Here is a 23,774-nt window from a genome sequence, read left to right as displayed (position 1 = left end):
TCTTGCAGAGATTCAAGATGAGATATCCGAGTGTCTCTTTTCTAGAAATTGAGAGTGGGGGTATTTTCACAGTTTCCAGATACACCACGGATTGGAGGCAATATTATTACTTTTTGTTTGGGGTTCGTTGATGGAATATGGATTCCAATGCTTGGATATTGTAACCATCACACCAGAAACTCTCAGCCATCATAGGAGACATTGCCCTGACTTCATTCCAACTATAGACAATATCCACGATCTATCTGACAAGCTAATCTGCAAAGTCTGCCCTAATCCAACCCGTTCATAATGCTTCCTAGCCTCTTCCAACTTACTAAAAACATCCTCCACCTCCATCGGCGCCCCATCAACATCCGCATAAATATACGCCCCCGTAGCATGAGACAAGGTATAAATCTCCTCCACCTCCAGAACCTCCAATTTATGAATGTCACCTGGTGGCTCAAACGCATAACCCTCTTCCTCAGCCCACCATGAATGCTCCAGGTAGTGCCATCGTCCTCGTAGCACAGTCGCATGGACGGGACCGAGAGTTGCTTGTCGCATTCTAGATCCATTACGCCTGGAACAACCAGGTCTGAGGGGACGTGCGCAACGCCCGGCACGAAGTCCGGGGAATGAACACCCCTCGGCCCGGCGTCAATGAAGGTAATATACAGTCCCACGTCATATGACTGCTTATTAGTGATTGAAAGTGTTATAGATTTCGGGGTGCTAGCTACTTTCGGGGCCTAAGCTTATCAAGAGTTAGCTGCAGAGGAGACCAGACCTTGGTACAAGGGGTTTGTGTCATAGGACTTGACTTCCACGAGAGTGGCTGATGACCTCCAATACGCACCACATAGACATGGTGTATAGTCATCTAGTAGTGACCTACCTCCATCCCTTGTTAATCATTTGTAAAGAAAGAAAGCGCTATTGGGCTTGGGCGTGGTGAGCATGTAAACCCAACTGAGTGTATCTTTCTTTTTTTCTTTCTTCGTCTTCTCCTTTTTTTTTTTCTTTTTTTTAACCTTTCACGATGTATCAGAAACGTAGCAGTATAGGGTGGCTTCAACTAGTATCGTCAACTTATCTGCGAATATATCTGTATAGGCCCAACCTTTATCCAAAACGGACAGCCACCTGTGTGATTCTTCTGCAAAAGGAAATGTCAAGGGATATTTACCCCGATTTCCCGGCTTGGCGTATGTTATGCTCCCGAGAATGGCGTTTCTAATGCGCACCACGAGGAAAGAAGAGCACGAAAATAAGACAGGCCTAGTCACTAATATCCTCACTGCAAATGCCCGGGGACGAGAGTTGAGTTCCTGATTAGTAGTACCTCCGTCGTGCATTATTTGGAGTATGAGCCAAGTCAGTTTCTTAAGGACCAAGCATTCCGAAAATGCAATACGTCGACCAAATGGAGCCATATCGTTGAGATAACGGCGGGATATCGGGACAGCGAACATAAAGTTAGCGGAACAGCTATTATTTATTGGGAAAGTGGTCTCGAACCGGACAGCCCTATCTTCGGCTAACAGGACTAAAGTAAACTAATTTAGATAGGCAGTATCCCGGGGGCAATTGCTGGTTTTCTATCCCCCAATCCAGTTTTTATTATATTTATTAAATTATTATTTTAGAATAATTTACGTGGCTGAATCGCCTTAGTACTATTGAAGTTAAGATAAAAATTTTCTGCCCATCTCTCTAAACCGCTTTCCACTTTAGGAAAGTCACTGTCGCGATATCCCGCCCACTATCTAACTAGTCAAACGGTTAACTGATTAAACATTTGGGCTGAGCAAGGCGATGAAGTGCCGACTAAGTCTACTGCTGCCGCCAAACCTTCCTACTTCCGTCTCTCAGGAATCCGCTTGTGGCGCTGAAGTACAGATACGCTGGTTGCCACCAATGGATGCCAAATCGCAGCACAAACAGTTCCAATGCTCAACCTGCCATCGAGTATATTCCCGAATTGACCATTTGACGCGCCATATGAGGACACGTGGGTCAGTCCGTTGTCTATCAGACAACTAGAGTGCTAACAACGTCCAGATGTCCATGAGAAGCCGTACAAATGTGATACATGCAGTCGCGGGTTTACGAGACAGTAGGTTATCATATCAGAGTCCGGACGGGGCTACCCTTCTGCTCTCGAGTCATAACCACAATTTTGACCTGTTTAGGGATTTGCTTCAGCGACATTTGAGAGCCCATCGCACCACCGATGGTTCAGAAGACGCCCTGCAGGCTCATCGGGGCCGAGCAATGCGTGCCTGTGAAGCATGCGCAGCGGCCAAGGTGAGGTGCGATGACGTTAGACCCTGTGGTAGATGCCGACGTCGACGGATTCCCTGTGAGCATTCTGAAGGACAAGCATTTACGGAAAACCCCTCGATGCAGCTGGGTAATCCGTCCACGGGTGGCGTTCAGGTTCCAAATCTCCAACCAGATCTCATTGAAGATCCCGGTGTCGCCGATCTGCCAAGGGGAAACAACACCAATGACTTCTCGCTACCAATCCGGCCTAACCTCCACAACATACTCGATTTCTCATCGAACGCATACTTGCCGACCTTTGACGAAGATGGCCAAAGTGTACCAGATCTTCTAGGGCAGACAGAGACACTGATTGAGCACAGACATATTGCACATCAAGACGACAAGAACAGTTACGATCTACTGAGTCCCGACCAGCGCCAACGAGTGCTTTCTTTTCTATGCAGCATCTCTGGACCGGACCAGGCTAGTAGTATCCGGCGCACATTCCCACCCACTGAAGTTCTGAATACCCTAATCCAACGTTTTTTCTACAACCAGCAAACCTCCGAGTGCGCGTTCGTGCATGGTCCGACAATTTACTCCACGATTCACAATCCAATTCTCCTAGCTTCAATCATTGCCGACGGAGCAACAACCACCAACGCAAAACCTCTACAGTCATTAGGATCGGCGATGCAGGCAGTGATTAGTTCAGAAACCCACCGGTTGATTGGAGAGTTTCCGAGCCACATTCAAGAGCTGCAGCTTCTTCAGTCACACCTGTGTATGCTGGAGCTTGGTTTCTGGAGTGGGAGCAGACACAAAAAGGAGACCGCAGAGAGGATGGCAAGATCCTTATACGACGTCATCCGAAGCGCAGGAATCTTCCGACGGTCATATGGAACGCCCCTTGCGGTTGAACACTGGGATACTGGGAGCGTCTTGCATACCAAATGGCTTCAATGGATACAGCAAGAATCACTTCGCCGGCTTGCTTATCGTGCCTTTGTCTTTGACGCCCAAGCCTCATTCTCAACCCTCGTCAATCCCTCTATTCGCTACTCTGAAATGTGCACCCCGCTGCCCTGTTCGGCGGATCTATGGAGCGCATTAACTGCAGAAGAGTGGAAACAACGGTACCTGACTATATCTAGCTACACACCTCTTCGCCCGCTCTCTGCGGCAGACCTACTACGAGATCCTACCGCACTCCTTGAGTCAAGACGGGTCTATGACATGCGACTTTCTCTACTGGTGGTCCTCTTCTCTGCATTAGCCATGGTCTGGGAGACGCTTCAGCTGCTAGCCCAGACAAGTATCAGACCTGATTACTCGCATCTGAGTCTAGCTGTCCGACATCAAGAAATCCGACAGCTCCTGTCTCATGTATCTGATATGATCACCGTCTTAGAGCTGTCATCGTGCCCGGTGCTAGTAATCATGCTCAATCTGGTCAAGATGCACCTTCACATCCGGATAGAGGAGGTGCAAGAATTTGCCGCGGGCGATTCCCCTGCAGAGACCTGCTGTGTGCTCCCCCTCCTCCGGCAATGGGTCCTGAACCCAACGTCTCGACAGGCATTATGGAGCGCCGGTCAGATTCTACGCGCTGCCCGGGACTTTCAGCCAGGAACATTACGAGACTTCTATGCTATTGCGGTCTATCATACTGCGGTCTGCTTCTGGGCTTATACGGTCATTTCGAACAGCCTGCCTTCAGTGCTAGAAGGTCATGGTCTTTCTTCAGATAACGCCTTTGACCTGGTTTCAAGACGAAAGGACGTGCCGATGTTTCTTGATGGGCTTTTTATCGAGACGACTCAGGCTTTTCTCGATCACGACCAATGTCAGCCAGGCATTACGACGGCGACAGAGTCAGGCATGTTTACTGCTGGGTTTGTTCCTATCTCTAATGCTCCGGCTACAATGAAAGCTGTATCCGACACTTTACGACGCAATCACCTTTCCCAGACGCAAGATGCAACTCTCCCGCTTATGGTACAAAATATTATTAGTCTTATGTATGTTCTGGGCAGCTCAAGTTCCGTATAGGTGTCTTCTGCTGTCATAATCAAATTGCATACATGGATTTCTGTTAGGGGACGTAAAGAGCACTGCTTAAACCCTTGTAGCCACGCGACTGATCGAACGATTATTCAACTATTGACGGCACAACGGCAGCATTGTACCCTAGACCAATAGAAGCACGGCCCGCTTTGACCTGCTACTGACTAGATAATTTTACTTTAATCAATTGGTAGTCCAACGCTTGCTATAGTCAAAGTCACTACGTGTCAGGACTAGACTGATAGAGCTGTCAGAAAGCTTTATAAATGTAGACTTGGTTTGAGTATAAGCGATGCGGCTACTATATCAGTGTTGTTTCGTCCGGACCTTGCCTATGAACTGGTTGGGGTATTATCTGCTAGAAAACGGGATTACGAGGGCAGAAATTGTGAAAGTATATTGTAGTACTTTAAGCTTCAATCAGAGAGAAGACAAAGAATGTAGGATAGAATCAAAAATAATGACTGAGAATCTAAAGGCGTACTGCTCAGAGAACTTTGGAATGTAGCAGTATTGTATGTACACTCCAGTGGCAAAACTCACAAAGAAAGAAGCCACAATCTCGATGCAAGAACACAAGAATGATACATATTCAAACAACAAAAGCCCAGTGCAATCACCTGGCTGGCTGGGCTCCATGGCATGGTGATACCACAGGCGAGTGTGTTTACTCAACCGTAAAGTCGAGAGAGCCGGTTCCGGAAAAGCCTTCTGCGGTCAACATCTGGAAGACGGGATTGCCAGGCTCAAGGTTAAGCTGCTTCCAAGCATCAAAATGGGCTGAAACGTCGACAGTGCCGGTAGACCGATCCTCTCGGCGGACCGACCACAACTGGTTAAAGTTGGTAACGCCGTAGATCTCGGGAACGTCGCGATACGGAATCATGTAGACGTCGTAGACACCACCATCGGAGTTCACCTGGCCGAGAATGTTTCCGTTGCCTGGAGTTCCCGTGCCATGGGCCTCCACAACGTACCACTCGGTGACAGGATCGGTGGTCCAGCCATACACTGCCAGGGTATAATCGCCCTCAGCTTTGAATGATCCCTCCCACGTCAAAGATCTATGTTATAATCCTGTCAGCAGGGGTATCCTTTCTAAATTGTGGGTGGAACACGTACCGAGGATCACCGCCTTTATAGCCCTTGCCACCCAGAAACTCCGAACTGACATCCCAGGTGACCTGGAACTGGCCAGATCCGTCGAACTCGGTATACTTGGCACCAGCACCGTTGTCGTTGTAGAGCGAGTAATAGAAGCCGGCGGAGTTCACTCCATCTTTGCTGTCGGAAAATTGATTCTCGCGTTTTGCAAGCTGGCTTCCATCGGTGGAGTTCCCAGCCTGCTCCAACCACCGAAGAAACTCCGGGGATTTAGGATAGACGGTTTTCGATGTGGGATCCGCAGGGCTGGCGAACACTCCCACAAGAGGTAGGAAAGCAAGAAGTCTGGAAAAGGAGAGCATAATGGAACTCAATGTACTGTGGAATGCTCTCTGAAATTTGAACGATTGTTGTCTCTTGGAGATGGATTATGACAGCGAGAGAATCTGCCTTAAATGTTGTTCTGACTCCTTCTAGGATCAGCTCAGATTCGAGATTTCAGGAGGAATGTTTCAGACACGGGATCCGTGTGGAGACCGAGGTTCAGATTGCATGAAATCGCAAACCTACTGCCCATACGCGGTTGAACAAGGCACAGCTCTGAGGATAAGGAGTAGCATTGCGTAGTATCTTTACTAGGAAAGATGTGCAGAGGATCCAAGACAGGACTGCAGTACAGTGAAGCAAAGGAGCGTAGATTGAGACGCTGGCGGCGTCGAGATTTCACCGGTGGGTCTGCCATTTTGCCGAGGCTGTCCCTTTCCACAGAAAGCAGGATCTTCAGAGCCACGGAGATTGACCCGAAAGACTACCTTTTAGTAGTTCCCACTAGAGGCTCCACCCCCCGCATTCCCGAAGGCGACCCCCAACTTGCCGGCGTTAGTAACTTAGTCACCGATGATAAATGCTGACCACTTTGTACCCTTGTACGCTAGAGGCAAACTGGCGTGCCAAGGGGTCCACCTTGCGTATCAGTGCTCCATGTGATAATCCCTCTAACTGTCCAGCCCTGAACTACTATCAGCCTCGCCAAGGGGAGCACACCGTGCCCGGAGTCACATTCAAACATCTCTTACTTGGACGTAAACGAGAGAAGATGTCTGAGTTAAATTCCCTCGCTGATAAAGCCAAATGACGATCGAAGCATATTCAGCATGCAGACGGCGGCGCAACGTTAGTATCTCTCTCCGCCGCGCTGAACCTGACAGTCTTCTTTAACCCCATCCCGCAGAAGGTCTAGTTTCAGGGGCTTACTACCAACGCCAAAGATGGTATTCTTGGGGGTGAAGCCGAAGACATTGAGCCTTTCATGGAGTATGTGCTGCTGAGCGACAGCGTCAGGGATGATCTCTTTGCCTGAATCTCCGTAGCCATCGACCCTACCGCGAACAAGGAGCTCAGCCCTGCTGCCTATTACACCTATGGTGGCGGCGTGGAGAATGAAAACAGTAGCGTTGGCGGTGGCCCTCCTTCCGGTGGTCCTCCTTCTGTCACTGGTACACCGAGCGCTTAACTGTTGGGCAAGGATTGAACATGGCCTAGCATGTATCCATGCCGTTGGCTGTTAGTCATCATTTTGTATTATAGTTATTCCCCTAATCCTTCATTCAAGGCATGGGGGCCATTTGGAAATCTACAGAAAATTCAGGAGGAAAAGATGGCTTTCCCCATTTTCCCAGAAGACTGCGATTCAGACCAGAAAAGACCTAGAAATCTCGGACAAGTTAGACATCTGATCATGACAGAAGCTATTTTGAACTGAATTCACTGGCATAGGGTATTGACCACAAACTGAATGAGTAAGACTACCCTGTTTGATTTTCGCTTCGCGTGTACAAGCTCGATATCTGGTTTGGAGTGTTCAGGGCTAATGCCGCGTAGTATATCCGTTGTTTTACGAATTGAAGGAGAATGTATAATACGACTAGTGCCTTCCAAATTGACAAAACCCTCATACAAGTGTTTTGAAATTCGCGACCCGCAGAATGTGGCCGCCTACTATGCCTTGAGGATGCTCAGCAGCAGAGACTCACTCTATATGAGATCTATGAAAGCGGGAGCTGATCCTATTTACATTCTCCATGGAAACTCGGCTGTCAGCGAGATAAATTAATCACGCTGAAAGCGTAGAGTGACAGAATATTATCATGAAGCTAGTGTGAAAAGGTAAATACTCCGTAGATGTTCTGTGTGGTATAGGGCATGAGGGGAGGCAAACGAGGGAGCCGAGGTTGTGGCTACTTCGGCCTTCCTGAGACCCAACGACGGATTGGCATCGACAGTGGGTCTTGTCTGGCCCCTGGGCGCAAATCCCTTTTCACGTTAGTAATGCCATAACTCTGACTCGTATGTTACAAATAGATAGAGAGTTGGCTTGCACCAGCTAACCTCTTCTATACCCTAACGGCCCCTGCACAAGGCCTAGAATTTCATCTGCAGGACTGCCTCTTATCAAACTTTATTCTTGCCGATTTGGCCAATAGATTAACGAATGGTATAAGGCTCTCGGCAAGGAGCAGACCTCCCCAACTGCCGAGCGAATACATCAGGATCTTGGCTTTCGTTAACTAACTCCGTAATTCCGAATTTGCCATCCCAGGCCCCCTTCCTCTCGACTTGACCTATAGTCTGCTTCTTCCCCTTCTTCACTTGACAAAATGGGACCAAGTATGCAGGCCTTTCATTTCGTACGTCTCGGCAAGTTGCAGGTACCCGGAAACTCTACTAGCCAGTGCTACTAGGGACTACCGTCGCGGGAAAACATGATATCAGGGAACATCAAGCCTGACTTGTATTACCGGGTAAAGATGAGGATAAATCGAAGACCCCAAGAGAGCCCTGTCTGCTTTCGAAAACACCCTTAGCCAGCCCCTGATAGCTCAATTCCGGTGTAGCTCCTACTGGCTCATACAGTCCTGGTGAACACGAAAGTACAAACGCGAGCCCAATTTTGCCCTGAACGAGTGGGCCGTTCTCCATAAGAGCCATTTTCCCAGCCAATCACCTCATAAGGCGGCCCCAGTTTCTCGATTCAGGGTAGAATCTACGGTGTACAATATGTGCGTAGGCTTTAGTTTGACCAAAAAGAAAGATGCCTACACTGTGTGTGTTTACGGAAAGTATCGGCAGTCTTAGGGCTATTGGCTCTGGTGTTATTCTTTCAAGGCTGAGGGAAAACCACGTTTAAGGTCGTCGCTAGTATTGAGAAACCTTGATGTCATTTTCCCTTCCCTTGAGTCTGGCCGCCCAGTTTCAGATCCTGGCCCGGTGGACCTAGACTAAGGATGTCGCACTCCATTTTTATTCGTCTATTCCCTTAGGGCGTAGTGTCAAATAGGCAATATGAGGCATTTGAGATATAAAATTCCATTTTATGAAATTTCAAACTTTGGTTTTATTTACTAAAGATTGTCAGTTATTTCTTTTTCGTAATGGGATAGAATAGTCCAGCGTTGACACCCATCCAAACCCTGGTCTAGTACTATCGTGGGCCCAGGAGGTGTTGGTACAACATTTTCTTTTCTCATTCTTTCTTTCTAGGATGCAGGGATTTTTCATTAATGGGTTTTTCAACCTTGAAAATTCCAATTTCCTCCCCTAAGTCTTGACAGGTATCTCAACGGACTCGGCTTTCGTAACAACGCCAAGAGAAAACCGAGAACATTCACTGTGGGTAGAATTTGACATGTGGAATGTCAAAAGAGAGAAGAGGAAATGACCAAGGGAAAACGGTGACAGATGAAAAATGAGACCAGATCCACTGGAATGGCAGAAGGTAGAATGTGAATCGGATCTTGTGTGGGCCCTAGTCGGAAACCCTATCTTACCGTGCCTCCACAACGAGCAGTAGTATAAGTTGTGGTTGCTGCAGGCTCTTGGGTGGGCGTATCTATGGCTCTTGTTAAATGGAGACTATTGTTGCAGATTGATTAGTGTAGGATTCACAGTGGGATCTTCTTACTCCTGGAACTATCGCGGCTGGTTGACTGCTTTCTGTTTTACTATTTATAGACCCTGCAAGCCCCACCTGGAAGGTGAAGGAGCCCTAGTGTGAGACCGGCGCTAAGCAGCGATACTGGCCACCGTCGGACTTTTGCCTAAATGTGAGTCCCCTGGAGATATTCGAATATTTCGTCGGGATTTGGTGAGCCCAAATTCAGTAACCACGTCGCCTGGAGAGTCGGCTCTTCGAGTAGTATTCCCTTTCAGGTTGCGGTGTGCGAGGATGAACTGACTTGATATCGATCTTTACTTTCGCATGGCAACCTTTGTTGAATTCGGTGTAGGGGTTCTATTAAGCCTCAAGGATCGAAGGGGGGAATGATGGCACACCGGGCTTAATGGAGAAGAATTCCTCCTTACGCTAGGTACTCGAGCGAGATTCTACCCCCGGCTATCTTGAGGCATGTCGCTTCTAATTCCTCCCCCCTCTTCGTGCTTACCTTTGCTTGGCAGGGCTCCATTCAAACGGTGGTGACTTTGGCACTCATACGAGGTCCTGAATAAAATGAATTTCTGACTTTTGTTTCACCTTGAGCAAGGGAATCCCTTGGAAAAGTATTATGAAATATGGTTTTCTACCACTATATAAGAGCCCAATCATCAATGAACAGTGACTATTACAAACCATCGCTCCTTTCGTTTCTTTTCTCCCTCTTTGTACTTGAGCTTGACAGAGTCGCTTTCATTCTTTTCTTTTCTATACTCCATTGACTGGAAGTTTTTGATTTTTGCTTTCAAAATGAAGCTGTCTTCGTCCTCTCTTTTCGTGATTGCCAACATCTGGCCCCTTGTCTCTAGCCACTATGTCTTTAACAAGCTGATTGTTGACGGCAAGGCCACCCAAGAGTATGAGTACATCCGCAAGAACAGCAACGGATACCAGCCCACCCTTGCCTCGGACATTCTGAGCAACGACTTCCGCTGCAACCAAGGGTCCATGGACTCTGCAGCTAGCACCAAGACCTACCAAGTCGCTCCTGGTGCTGAGATCGGCTTCCAGCTCGGGTTCGGAGCCACCATGAAGCACCCTGGTCCTTTGCAAATCTACATGTCCAAGGCCGAGGGCGACGTCACCACCTACGACGGATCCGGCGACTGGTTCAAGGTCTACCAGGAGGGCGTTTGCAATGATATTTCGGGCGGTCTCAAGGACGAGGACTGGTGCACCTGGGACAAGGATACCGCATCCTTCACCATCCCCAAGGACACCCCCGCCGGGCAGTATCTTGTGCGCGTGGAGCATATCGGCCTTCACCGTGGCTTCAGCGGCAATTCCGAGTTCTATTTCACCTGCGCCCAGATCGAAGTCACTGGCTCCGGTGCGGGTTCTCCCAGCCCTGTTGTCAAGATCCCCGAAGTCTATCAGCCCGACGATGCGAACATCCATTTCAACATCTACAACCCCATCCCGACGTCTTACGATCTTCCCGGCCCTGCTATCTGGTCTGGCGGCGGTGATGCCGGCTCTGATGCATCTGTTACTCCTTCCGTCTCTGCCACTCCTGTCTCCGCGTTCGTCATCCCTTCGTCTCTCGCTCCTACAACCCTCGCGACCGTCTCTCGGGCCCCGACTGCGGCTCCGTCTGTTCCTTCCTCGTCGAACGGTTCGATCAAGAAATATAATCAGTGTGGAGGCCAGGGATGGACCGGGTCAGGCTCTTGCGAGTCCGGCACTACCTGCCGGTCGTGGAACCTCTACTACTCCCAGTGTGTTTAGCATTGAGAGTTGCGATCAATCGTTCATTGGGGACTTGACAAACAGGCTCTAGTCTGTTGGGTGCTCTGTGTGGGCAGTTTGGTTTGGTTCTATCATTTTTCTTTCGTTTTCGAGGTATTTGCCGTCGATTGCTTCGGCTCTATCTTTGTATCGCTCGGATAACTCGTGCGGCCTGTTGTCAGACTAGCTTTCAATATATTCGCTCATGGCTGGTCCACATTGAACTGGCGATTCGTTTGCCTTTTCTTTTACTCTCTCTCTTTTCAAATACACCCCCAACAGCATGGGCAATTTAAAGTCGATGTGCTCTCTCCAAGGTAGATAACTCTTATGGCGGGGGGTCAGCGCAGGAAGCATTATCACTTTATTCACTATATCGACATATTAGCACCTTTCGCTGGTCGAACTCAGTCTTAATATTGCGCCTCTGACGGTCACATATAGTAGGTTGTATCCGTAAAGGCTGATCTCGTCAATATCTTCAATATCGAAAACGAAATCCACGTGTCTTATGTTGCTTGCTACTTCCTCAATAAGCCAATGCCTATGATAGGAAACACTTCTAGAACCTGCGACCCCCTGGATGACAATTTTCAAAGGGCCGGCAGAATACGGTTTAGACAACTCGCTGGGGCCGCTATTCCCGAAGACTCCGGAACCATGATTAAGCTCCTTTGAAGCCCATAGATTGCCTGCTGGCTGCAACGACCAGGTATTTCAGAAGAGTCCGATATAGTGATTGATTTGTCGACTGACTTTACGGTGTGACAATTGTGGTTGCTAACCTTACTCGCTTCTGCATCAGGGGCCTCGTCTTGGATGAAAGGGTGTAATCTGATGTGGTGTCAGTCCAACATGGACTTTTGCGTGTGTTAGGGTATACATGCTCCGGCTACTGGCCGCGAAGGGAGATGATACTTGGAAGGCATTAAGGTATGGGTTGGGGCCAGGGAGATTCTGGCCTCTTGGGGAGCATGGTTTGGGTGATTTATGTATAGCTTTAGACGGGTTTGATAAAAGCCCGCATTATATAAGCCCGTTTTTCTGGCTTCAACTGATGAGGATAACTTACATTATCACTAAATAGAAGGCATAGGAGATATTTAGAAAATTAAGGGTTAGACGCATAGTTGCGCCTTGCGGGAAGACCATAAGTAGGAGGAATCTTCATACCGTCTCCCGAGGGCTCAGCTATACTTTAGGAAGGCTTAATGCAATATCATATACTCAATAGTATTTACTCAAGGGTCTTAGTATGTCTATAGTTGGTTCTGTGGCCACCGGGCGCTCAACCAATACATAACCCTAAACCGCCCGACGATATACTTCCTCAACCGTCGTTTTAATCGAAGCTTGAAAGTCTGCTTCTGTGTTGACAGGCTTCCAACCCAAAGTAAAGGCCTTTTGCGGGATGGAACTCGAACTATGACAGAGTCAGCAATCAAACATCCACAAATGATCACCAATAAAACCCACTTGGATGCAAAGCACGCCTCCGCAAATCCAACATCCCCGTCCGCAAATTTCTGCCCCCCTTCTTCCAAACTGATCGATCTTGGAACTGCTGATTTTAAAACTCCTAATTCAAACCCCACCTTCGCAATGACCCCCGCAACATCAACCCATCGGTGCGTCCCCGTATTTGCAAAATAAATCCCCTGCTGCCCCGAAGGGGCCGTCTCACCCGCACTTACCTTCGCGACTAGCAACACAAACAGTCGCGCGAGGTCTGTTACATGCACGTGGCCTAGCTCTGCCTCTCCCGAGCCTATGTACTCAGAATAGCCGACTTTTATGGCGCTTCGGATCAGCGTGGGAATCTGGTGGGACTGTTTCTTGAACATGCCGGTGCCGTTCCCGTATACAGTGGGCGGCATGATGATGTACGTTTTTGAGGCGAATCGGTGCCCTTCGTCGATGACGACTACGTCTGTAACGCGTTGGGCGTAGGGCTCTTTTTCGATGCGAGATTTCTCATAGCCGTATATGTCGTCGTCTGCATCTGAGAAGGTCTGTAATTGGTAGGGCGACGGCGTGATGGCTGGAACGGCGATGTTGGTGGTTCCGGATAGCTAGGTTTCAGGTCTTATTAGCCAACATGATGATCAAGCTCGGGAAAGGTCTTTGTATCTCACATGAATAAAGTGACAGTCGCGTCCAGTCTGCTCTTTTCTTTTCCCCAGTCCTCGGAGTAGGGCTTTGGGTGCGCCGAAGTGCTGCCCAGTCGCGGCGTTGATCACGATATCGTGGTCCCGCGCTGCGTTCTCGAGTCCGTCGGCATCGTCGAGTCCAGAGATCAGGGCTGTGTCGAATCCTTTGTTGGAGAATATTTCTGCTTGTGATGGTTGGCGGACAGCGATGGTGAGTTGGATATTTGCGTTCGGTCCGAAGGTCGATTCTTGTAGTTCTTGGAATATAGTTCCACCACTGTGATTGTTAGAGTCGGTAGATTTAGAAGTGGACTTGTTAACGCCGACTCACATGAAACCAGTTGCTCCGACGAGTAGAATCTTCAAAGGGTCCATGGTATAGGGTACACCGTACGAAACTGGACAACACGCTTGTTTGTCAGAGGAGAGCAGGTAGAAATGGATTGAAAGACGTCGGTATTGTGCACTTATTCTGGTGGGGGGGGGATGAGAGGCGAAAACGTAGAGAATTGAGTGGATGGACTCTGTTAGTGTCTTGAGTGGAAGAAAGATAGCTACTGTATAGGTACCCTATTTGCGGGACTTGACAAACAGAGCCTTCGATATAGTCATCGTTCCAGTGATGATTTCAAAGCACCTACTTTCTTGAAATTTCTTGGCTGTCTCTAACCATCGGCTTTGACCAACAGTTGGAAACCACGTGTTTTTAGTGGTAATTAATAATTGGCTGGGGTTCTACGAGGCATTAGAAATCAACAGTGAAGCCCGCTAGCGGAGGGGAGCCGAGCGGAAATTATATTCCGCCGATGTCTCCAAGATGGTGTCCCCATCATCGGTGGGTCTTCACTGTCAACGTTCATGAAGAGCTCAAGAGCAAAGAGGGGCGTATTTACTGTCGGTCTCATGGTTCTAGGCAGATTAATTGAAATAATCCAAAAATTGCATATAGTATAGATCTACTGATGCTTAATCAATCAGTTTGATTAGAAAGCGCCTAGGTTCGACAGCCTGGGAATGCTCAAAGAACATCCTTCCTAGTTACTGTCCCATTGATCTTGAAGATATGGCTCGAATCGGCGTCTTGCTAGCCTCAGGTGGTCTTGGGACCAGTGTTGTCAACCAGTTAGCCAAACTCGTACCGGTTACACAATTAACGCTGGTGGCTCGGCACTCAAAAAATTTACAAAGGCTTTGTGATGCAGGAGCAGTTGTTCGATTTAGAGACTAAGATCAGGCGAACAGACTTCAGAACACATTCGAAGGTGTGCCTATCCCGCTACCTATCTTATATTCGTCGCCGGAAGTCCATCGCCAAGTCAATGTAAGATTTGTGATCTAGGGTGAAAAGAATATACTTGCATCACCGTGTTATATCAAGGTCCACAAGCATGCTATTGATGAAGCGAGGAAATCTTCTATGCTGCATATCCTCTAGTCATCGTTGGCCTTTGAGAGTAATGTCATAAATGGAGCGGCCTTAAATCGCGAGGAATATAATTTCCGCCTTGGCCGGACCAGATACCTCGATCCACTTCGGACAGACTCACCCCGAGGAATATATATTCCGCAATCGGTTCTGGAGGAGAGACCTGCATCAGTAGTCGTTGAATGCCAGTAATCAACTGAAATTAGGTTGCCAAGGAGAATTCCTTCGGACAGACTCCGTTTATATGGTGGGGATATCTGGAGTATGGGGAAAGAATCTGGGGAATGCAGCCACAAGGATTGTGAAGTACGGGGAATACAGTTGATGAACGCCAATCGCTTAAGGTTTGCCAACATATTCAATATCCACTGGTCCTTGGCCCTGAGCCGTGTCTGCCAAATGCGGTGGCCATGAGTGCCTTCACTCTTGAGGTCAGAAACCTATATAAGGCGGCTTGAGCAATTGATAGCGCTGGAGTAGTTCCGTCTTTTCAAGTGACTTGTTGGATCTCTGAGAGTGATCAGGTATACAAAATGAGGCTTCAGGTGGCATGCAGCTGTCTCTCAGTTGTATTGGCTCGCGCTCAGGAATTGCACCTCACAGCTGGGTGCGCAGCGCCGACAGCTTCACCTGAATATTATTATGAACCCTTTTCTTTCTCTCTACATGAGACTGTTAGGTGAGCATGATTTGCTGTGAGAATCTTACGTCATAACAAGTGTCTAACAGAGCAAAGATATGCAACCTCAGTCCCGAGCCCAACGTCAACCAAAACGTATGGCCCAGCATATTCCGATGTTATCCAAAAACTCCCTCAAATACCACCCACCACTACATGGGGCAGCTGGTTGCCCAATCACACAGAAATCTTGGCAAATGACACAAATGGCCCCTATGGCCAAGCGGCGTGGTCCTCCCTTTGGCAGCAGGTCAAGCTTGAGGATTATACGACCACTGGTTTATACTCAACCACTGTCAGTGCCACGCCTGTTCCTACCAACGAACTTGTTCTTCCTCCACGAGATTACTTCGGTCCTACCGACTGCTACAAATTTCCGGAAGGCTTCATCTTCGGTGTTGCAGGAAGTGCAGCCTGTTGATCGTACTCAGCGCTCCTCCCTCGCTTCTATTGCCTAATGTAGCTTAGTACCGCCCACAGTGGCTTCTTCATAGCTAGGGACATCTTATTCTTATAGATAGGAATACATATACTTTATCACTAGCACGCTTATAGGTTATGAGCCCAGTTCTTGATTATTTTGCTTAATCAGAACCTTATTTTAATTTAGAGTTGGCATTCGGGACCGCAAAACCCGCATCCGCACCGCACCGAACCCTATGAGGTGCGGATTCGGTCCCTAGAGGTAGGATCCGCAATGGGTTCAGGTTCTAAAGGTAAAATCCGCAAAAATCCGCAGGGGACTGTTTTCTACAGATCTACAGATTTTACTACACCGAAATATCTGCTTAATCCATTACATGTAATTACTTTTAAAAAAATATATAAAAAATAAATATAATATATAGATATTTTAAAATTAAACTATGGTTTAATTTAAATAATAAAAAAGAAGTTAATTTATATTCTTATTAAGGTTTTTTATTTTATAAATAACTAAAATAATCTAAAGAAATTATTACTCTTACTCAACACAGTCTTTTACTAGGTATTAAAGATGCTATAATCTTAAAATTATTTAAATAAATTATATATAATATCCCTAATAAATTAAAAAGATATTATTTTTATTTAAATTTATATTTAAATTAAATAAATCCTTTTTATTATTAATGTCTTATTTTTTTAAAAGATTATATAAATTTAAAATATTCTTAGAATTTTTATAAAAATATTTATAATCTTTATTAATCTTATTAACTACTACCTAAAACTTTTTATTAATTTTAAATTAATTTATACATATTTAAATTATAATAGCCTTAATTATCTTAGAATATAATTATAAGCGTTAATAATAATATATATTATAAGTATTATTAAATAGATTCTTAACACTAATATTGTTTATTAAGATTATAAAAAAGTCCCGGGTAATTAAAGAAAGAATTAGATAATAAAAAAAATTTATATATTAATATTTAAAAATATTAAATTTTAGACTTTCTGGATAAAGGGCTAAATAAAATTAAATTATAATTAAATTTTTTATATTTAAAAAAAAATAAAAAATACTTATATTTATTAAAATAAGTATAAAGCTCGCTTAATAATAAGCCTGTATAAATATTTAATAATAATAAATAATATTAATAAGAATAAAAAAAAGCTTTTTTTAATTTATTAAAAATTATTACTTAAATTAAAATAGTTTTTAAATACAGATACTTTGCCTGGTAATAAATAAATACTTTTTAAAATATCTACTTATAAGAAAAAACCTATTAGTTTTATTTTTTAATCTATAATCCTTTTTTAAATACAAAGAGTTTATATCTTAGATTTAAAATTATTATAATTATATAAATTTATTTATAAAAGTTATAAGTCTTTATATAATAAGTTAAAAGTTTATTATATACAGACTATAAACTAGAGTAAATATATTACTTTTATTAATAGATTTTTTAGTATAAGTATTATATTATATCTTTAAAATAATTAAATAATTAAATAATTAATTATAAATATTATATACTAAATATATTATCATACCTTTATATTCCGAAAGATAGGTTATGTATATCTAAAATTTATATAAAAGTTAGATTAGATACTTGAGGTAGCGGTATTTATATAAAGTTAATAAAAAATAAAATATTAAATTATTATCTTTATTTTAAATAAATTTATTAATATACTTACAAAGATAGTAGGCCTGATAAAATATTAAATAAGTTAAATTTTATTAGATTTTATAATTAAAAAAAAAAGAAGAGTATTTTTCTTTTTTATAATATTAGTATTATTAATTAAATATATTTAAAGAAAACAGAATTATTCTTATTATTAGGGACTTACATTAATATACCATATCATTTTTTAAATCTAATAACTTATAATTAATTATAATTAAACTATAATTAGATTTATATATATCTTTTTTATAATCTTTAATAAATTAGATTCTTAAAGTGTAGATTTATTATTATACTAAATATAGTAAACTTTATTATTTAAAAATTAGATTTTAAGCTTATATAAAAATACTTTAACTAAAAACTAGATAATATAAACTAGATAAGAAAAATAATAATAAGATTTAAGATTTTTTTAAAAAATAAGATTAAATATTATTTCCTGAAGAAAGTTATTACTTTTAAAAGAAAATTTAAGCTATTAAAATAAATATTAAAATATAGTCTAGTTATTACTTATATTATTAATAATTACCCTAAGAATTCGTAATTAAAGTTAATATTTATATAAAACTTTAAAAATAACTTTAAATAAATAAGATCTAGTATATTCTCTAGAAAGAAAAAGAAATCCTAAGAAAATTTTAAAATATTTAAAATTAAAAATAATAAAATACCCTATAATAGTTATAAATGGCTTTTAATTAGGACTAGTCTAATAATTAATAATAATTAATATTTTTTTTTTCAGAGGGAAAACAGTTAAGTAATAATTTATAAAAAATAATAAAAAATTTAATTAATTAATCTTTTATATACTTTTAATTCAGAATTATAATATCTGAGGAGGTTAGAATTATTTTTAATATTTATTTAAACTAAATATATTTAATTATTAAAAACAGAAATTAATAAGTAATAATATAATAGAAGACTTAATTAGTAAACTTATAATAAAAATATATATTTAACTAAAAAATATAAAAAGCAAAATTAATAATTAAATTATAATTTAATTATAAAAATAAATTAATACTTACTTTACCTTTTATATATTTTATAATTATTTTTTTAGGTTTCCGTGATATATCAGATATACTATATTATAATATTAATATATAAGCTCTTATTATTAATATTCTTTTACGATCAAAAGACAGGTGACTATGTAAAAAAGAATAATATATATAGTAGATTTTTAGCTTACTATTTTTTAAAATAATTATTTTATTAAAATATTTCTATCCTAGTAATTATTTTACTATTAATTAGTTTTTTAAATCTTATAATTATTTTTTATATATTATTTTTTTTATTAGCTAAAAAAGATTTCCTAGAGAATCAGAAGGGATATATTAAAATAATTATTATTTATTAAAAATTAGATTACTTTATATTATTCTTTTGCTTATAAAAGAATTTAAAGTTAAAAAAATATTTTTAAAAAAGATAGTCGCGGATTAATATTAAATAGAACTCGTAATAAAAAAGGAATTAGTAAAATAGAAATCTTAGTAAATAAAAGAAATCAGAGATAAATTAAAATAATGTATTATTAAACTTAAAAGTAATAAGAAATTATATTATATAAAAAAGAGAAAAATATTAAAAAATAAAATATAAAAAAAAATATTACTTAATTCTCTAGACGAGTATAAATCTAACTATAGCTAGATTATTAAGTATAAAAGAATCTTAACTAATTAAGGCTTTATTTTTAATTATTTTTATTATTATTACTATTATTATTATTATTTCTATTATTCTCTTTATTATTATTTTTATTATTCTTTTTACTATCTTCTCTACTATTACTACTAATAAGATTACTTTAATTAAAATTATTTAAATCAAGATATATACTAGAATCCGAAATATTACATTTAAATAAATTATAATTATATTAAATAATAAACCGAATATTATCCAGATATGGAACTAAATATTTATTATAGATTACTAAATAAGTTTTATATATATTTATATATTTAAAAGCCTTTTTAATTATATTAAGATACTTATTTTAATAAACTTATAAAATTTTAACTATTTTTATAATTTTTTTAACAAAGTTTTTAATCTTATAATATAAAAAATAAAAATTATTTATTTTTTAAAATTATTTCGGATATCTCAGCTTAGCTGTAATATTTATTAGTAAAAATTAATTAAACTATAGTTAGATTAAACTTTGAGCTAGTAATTTATATATTTTAATTATATTATTATTAATTCTCTTAATACTAGAAATAGGTTTTATTAACACAGCTTGCGCGGCTATTTTTTTAATAAAGCTAATTAAAGTTTTATTAAAATCTTTAGCATTAGTAAAGTTAGGAGGCATTATTAAACAAAATCTGTATTTTAATTTTAAAAGCTATAAATACTTAATATTTTTATCTAGGAAGAAAATACTTAAATTTTTATTATAATTATTTATATTAATCTTATATCCGAATTTTTTCAGAAATACAGCTAATTTTTTAATTTAACTAATAATATTATAATAAGCATCCTATATTAAAAAATAGTTAGTAAATTAAACTATAGTTTAATTTTAATATTTAACCTATTTTATTATTAATAAGCATGCGGATCTGCTATCCTTTCTTATTTTTTCTTATATAAAAATAATTATACTAATAGATTTAGAGTATGACAGTTTTAAGCTCTTAATATTAAAACAAGGTACTAAATAGTTTTCTTTTAAAAATAAGAGTATTCTTACTTATAGGATAATTTAAAGCATAAACTTATTATAAATATTAATTTTTATAATAATTAATACTATATATAATCTTCTTTTAAAAAAGAAAGGCTATATAAGCTTCTTCCTATTATAATATATTAGTAAACTATTAATAATTAAACTATAATATAATTAAGGATACTAGTTTCTTAAAATTATTAAATTAACTTATATAACTATATAAGTTTAGTTTAGCAATCTTAATAAGATATAAAATAATCTATTTTTAATATAGGGCTTTAAATCGCTTTATATAAGAGAAGATTTTTTAAGTATAAAATATATTTATATTTTTATTATAATTATTTTTTAAAAAAAATATATTCGGAGATAAAGCTATTTATTATTTTTAATATTAGCTTTTAAACTAACTATAATTAAATTAAATAAATACCTACTTTTAGATTTTTTTATCTTATTAGATTTTTTGGGTTAGGAGTTTTGAATAAATAAAATTTAAAAATTTATTAATTTTTATATAGGCTACCTTGATATCTGAGTAAGTTATAAAAAATTAAATAAATAGGGTTTTTTTTTAATTAAAGGATTTTATTTTATTTAATATTATACTTAGGAATATTTATTAATACTTAACCTATATTATAATATATCTTAAGAGGCTTTTTATAATTTAAATTATATTTTTTTTAAAACTGCCTAACTATGTCTATTATTATTTAATATTTTAATTAAATTATAGTTAGTTTTCTTAGGTACTTACTATATAAGAAGTTCTAAATAAGTATTAATAAATATCTAGTTAAATATTATAATATACTAGCTATCTAATAATTCAAGCAAGAATCCGGGATAGTAATATTTAAATTTTCTTACTAAAGGATTATTTTCCTTACTAATTATATAAAAAGGCTTTCCCAGCTTTAAAAAATATCAGACTTTTTTATATAAATTATTTACTAGCTATATAGTTTTTTTCAGACAACTATTAGCGTGCTAATAATTATTTTATATTAAAATAAAAAATAAATAATATATAATATAATTATCTTTTAGTTAAGTCTTAAGCTTAATAATTTTTAACTAGTTATAATATAAAATATTAATTTTTATTTATAAGAATATTATTTCACACAAAAGTTTAAATTTATAAAACTTATTAAACTAAATCTAACTATAATTAGTTTCCTTTTATTCTCTTAATAAGCTTTATTAAACTTTTACTTAATTAATCTTAAAAGTTATAATTTTATTAGCTAATATCCAGGAAAATATTACTTTATTATATTATATTAAATAAAATTATAAAGATTTTAGGCGGAAAGTATTACTCCTAAAAATTATATAAATATAAATAAGTAAATTAGTTATAATATTATAATTTTACTAATACCAGATTTAAAGTTACTTTTTACTAAATAAGCTATCTTATTCTTGCTTTAATTTACTCTTAAATAATAAAATAAAATTATAAATAAAATATTCTTTATTATTTACCTAATAAGGGTACATCGCATTCTTAGTAAGTATTTAAAGGAATAAGAGGTCAAGCTTGCTAGTATTATAAATATTATATATTTAAAAATAATTTTATAATTAGTTTAGTAAGATAATTAAATTATAATATAGTTAATAATTACTTATTTAATTAATTAATACTAGGTTTAGATTACTATATAGATCTTTGTCAGATGAAATACTAATCTGGGCTTATAACTATCAGATGGGGTAGGTAGGTCACGTGGGTTGAATAGAAATTTCAAATGACTAGATACAATAAAGGAAATCGATCAGTCAGATAAAGTAAACAGTTCACCTAGACCACCTAGATCTAATAATAGACCAGAGGTCCTACCATTCACTATACATATAAATAAATGAAATTAATTAATGAATAAATAAATTAATGAGTAAATTGAATAGATAAAATCAACTTATTAAATTAAAACAATAAAATCAACTTATTAAAAAGAATAAATTAATGCAGGTCATTGACTGTATATTTATAAATAATAAAATCAGGGCTAATTCAATTTAGCCCTAAGCAAATATTGCAAACATAAAATCATTAAATCCTTCTAAGCCTTTATCTATAAATTATATTATTAATCTAGGCCTTTAAGATCAACCTCATAGATTATCATTAAATCAATATTTAATCATTTAAATGATTAAATAATCAGGATTTCATGATCAGAATAATTAGAACAATCAAGATTTAACACATAAATCATAATAAAATCATTTAAATGATATCAGAATAACCAGGATAGCAATATTCACTTTATAGCTTATAAAATAAATAAACAAGACATTCTGGACCCTTTATATTAATCATCTGAATAAAGCCATTAATCACAGTAATTAAAATAAACTTTTAATTTCCTAAATAAGAAATTTATCGACTTATGTTTTCTGACTTCTATAGGATTCTAGCAACTGGTGATTTCCCAAAAAAAAAAATAAACTAGTCTAAAATAGGAAATTCTTCAGAAATTTTTCTTTTTTATTTTCTGCTCATATTGAGCTCAGTTTCACCTCACTTTTCCTATATAATTTAGTAGTAGAAGTAAGAGTTCAATAAAGTGACAGTAAAGTTATAGTAAATTTTAAATAATTTCAGTTATAGGGTTAAATCAGATAATTCTGATAAATCAGGTGATATCAGGTAACCCTATTTGACACACCCCTTCAGTTTAAATCAATAAAAGTATTAATTAAAACTGTAAATATTAAATAATCAATTATTATTCAATAAGATGTTAAATATTAACTATATTTAGTTATTCAGTAAATTTCGCATGTTCCTGCTTAGTCAGGTGTTTAGTAAGGCCGTCTGCAATTATTTAATTAGTAGGGACCTATTTTAATTTAATAGATTTTTTCTTAATTTCTTGCCTGAGCCAGTGATTACTAATATCCACATATTTTAATTTAGTTTTATAAATTAAATTAGGCTTAGTAAGCAGGTCAATTATTTGACAATTATCACAATAAATATATAGTTTTTCTTTAGGGTTGAACCCTATAGCAGTGAATAAGCATTTCCACTATAGAAAATACTTACTAGCTGTAATTAGGGCTAATAATTCTGCTTCAGTAGTAGATAAAATAATTATTTTTTGCTTTCTAGCTGACCAATCAATAGGTCCGCTAAATAAACAGTATATAAAGCCTTTAGATAACTTTTTTTGCAATAAATCTGTATAGACTATATCACTTGCTATTTTAAAAATTGGTAGTGATTTTAATTAATCTATTAAATTAAGACTATATTAAATTAAATTAAATCGGGTTCTATAAATAAATGAAATCAGGTAATTTGCTGCATTTATATAGTTCGAAAAAGGTTTAACCATATATTCTGCAAGGATTTTGCAATTTTTTATAATATCTGGCCTAGAAATAATTACAGGATATAAAACTAAGCTAATTTTCTTTTAATAATCCACGTGATAGGGCTTAGTAAGCAACTGCTCTATAGATTCGCTTAAATTACTAAATAATAAAGGCATTTTAAGTAAATTCTGA

At 38.3% G+C, this 23,774-nt stretch overlaps 8 protein-coding genes across 8 annotated transcripts; 4 read left to right on the top strand and 4 right to left on the bottom strand.

The window, feature by feature from the left end:
- Positions 1–270: 270 nt before the first annotated feature.
- P170DRAFT_313765 (uncharacterized protein) lies at positions 271–567 on the bottom strand (the record flags this gene model as incomplete). The annotated part of the gene is made up of 1 exon (XM_024843268.1): positions 271–567. A coding segment is annotated over one exon (297 nt), but the record flags the coding sequence as incomplete, so codon positions are not given.
- Positions 568–1,902: 1,335 nt separating this feature from the next.
- On the top strand, positions 1,903–4,305 carry P170DRAFT_473517 (uncharacterized protein; the record flags this gene model as incomplete). Its single annotated transcript, XM_024853051.1, has 3 exons — positions 1,903–1,996; positions 2,047–2,101; positions 2,178–4,305. The coding sequence occupies 3 exons, from the start codon at positions 1,903–1,905 to the stop codon at positions 4,303–4,305; spliced, it is 2,277 nt and encodes a 758-aa protein (XP_024705241.1).
- Positions 4,306–4,899: 594 nt separating this feature from the next.
- On the bottom strand, positions 4,900–5,786 carry P170DRAFT_380216 (glycoside hydrolase family 11 protein; the record flags this gene model as incomplete). Its single annotated transcript, XM_024845519.1, has 2 exons — positions 4,900–5,384; positions 5,443–5,786. The coding sequence occupies 2 exons, from the start codon at positions 5,784–5,786 to the stop codon at positions 4,988–4,990; spliced, it is 741 nt and encodes a 246-aa protein (XP_024705240.1). The 3' UTR covers positions 4,900–4,987.
- A 906-nt stretch (positions 5,787–6,692) lies between these two features.
- Positions 6,693–6,937, top strand: P170DRAFT_473515 (uncharacterized protein; the record flags this gene model as incomplete). Its single annotated transcript, XM_024853050.1, has 2 exons — positions 6,693–6,738; positions 6,795–6,937. The coding sequence occupies 2 exons, from the start codon at positions 6,693–6,695 to the stop codon at positions 6,935–6,937; spliced, it is 189 nt and encodes a 62-aa protein (XP_024705239.1).
- Positions 6,938–9,912: 2,975 nt separating this feature from the next.
- P170DRAFT_133996 (lignocellulolytic auxiliary activity family 9 protein) lies at positions 9,913–11,359 on the top strand. Its single transcript, XM_024842433.1, has one exon. The coding sequence runs from the start codon at positions 10,166–10,168 to the stop codon at positions 11,141–11,143; it is 978 nt and encodes a 325-aa protein (XP_024705238.1). The 5' UTR covers positions 9,913–10,165; the 3' UTR covers positions 11,144–11,359.
- A 1,031-nt stretch (positions 11,360–12,390) lies between these two features.
- Positions 12,391–13,843, bottom strand: P170DRAFT_404596 (NAD dependent epimerase/dehydratase). Its single transcript, XM_024846537.1, has 4 exons — positions 13,625–13,843; positions 13,279–13,570; positions 12,620–13,215; positions 12,391–12,566 (listed from the first exon to the last, which is right to left on the bottom strand). The coding sequence occupies exons 1-4, from the start codon at positions 13,666–13,668 to the stop codon at positions 12,449–12,451; spliced, it is 1,050 nt and encodes a 349-aa protein (XP_024705237.1). The 5' UTR covers positions 13,669–13,843; the 3' UTR covers positions 12,391–12,448.
- Positions 13,844–15,361: 1,518 nt separating this feature from the next.
- Positions 15,362–16,255, top strand: P170DRAFT_424371 (uncharacterized protein; the record flags this gene model as incomplete). Its single annotated transcript, XM_024847562.1, has 4 exons — positions 15,362–15,398; positions 15,449–15,693; positions 16,009–16,083; positions 16,247–16,255. The coding sequence occupies 4 exons, from the start codon at positions 15,362–15,364 to the stop codon at positions 16,253–16,255; spliced, it is 366 nt and encodes a 121-aa protein (XP_024705236.1).
- Positions 16,256–23,104: 6,849 nt separating this feature from the next.
- Positions 23,105–23,293, bottom strand: P170DRAFT_354729 (uncharacterized protein; the record flags this gene model as incomplete). Its single annotated transcript, XM_024844054.1, has 1 exon — positions 23,105–23,293. A coding segment is annotated over one exon (189 nt), but the record flags the coding sequence as incomplete, so codon positions are not given.
- Between the last annotated feature and the right edge of the window lie 481 nt (positions 23,294–23,774).

This window comes from Aspergillus steynii, assembly GCF_002849105.1.
Source record: "Aspergillus steynii IBT 23096 chromosome Unknown P170scaffold_3, whole genome shotgun sequence".
In the NCBI taxonomy this organism is placed as follows: Eukaryota; Fungi; Ascomycota; class Eurotiomycetes; order Eurotiales; family Aspergillaceae; genus Aspergillus; species Aspergillus steynii.
This window is presented reverse-complemented; position numbering and strand designations above follow the sequence as displayed.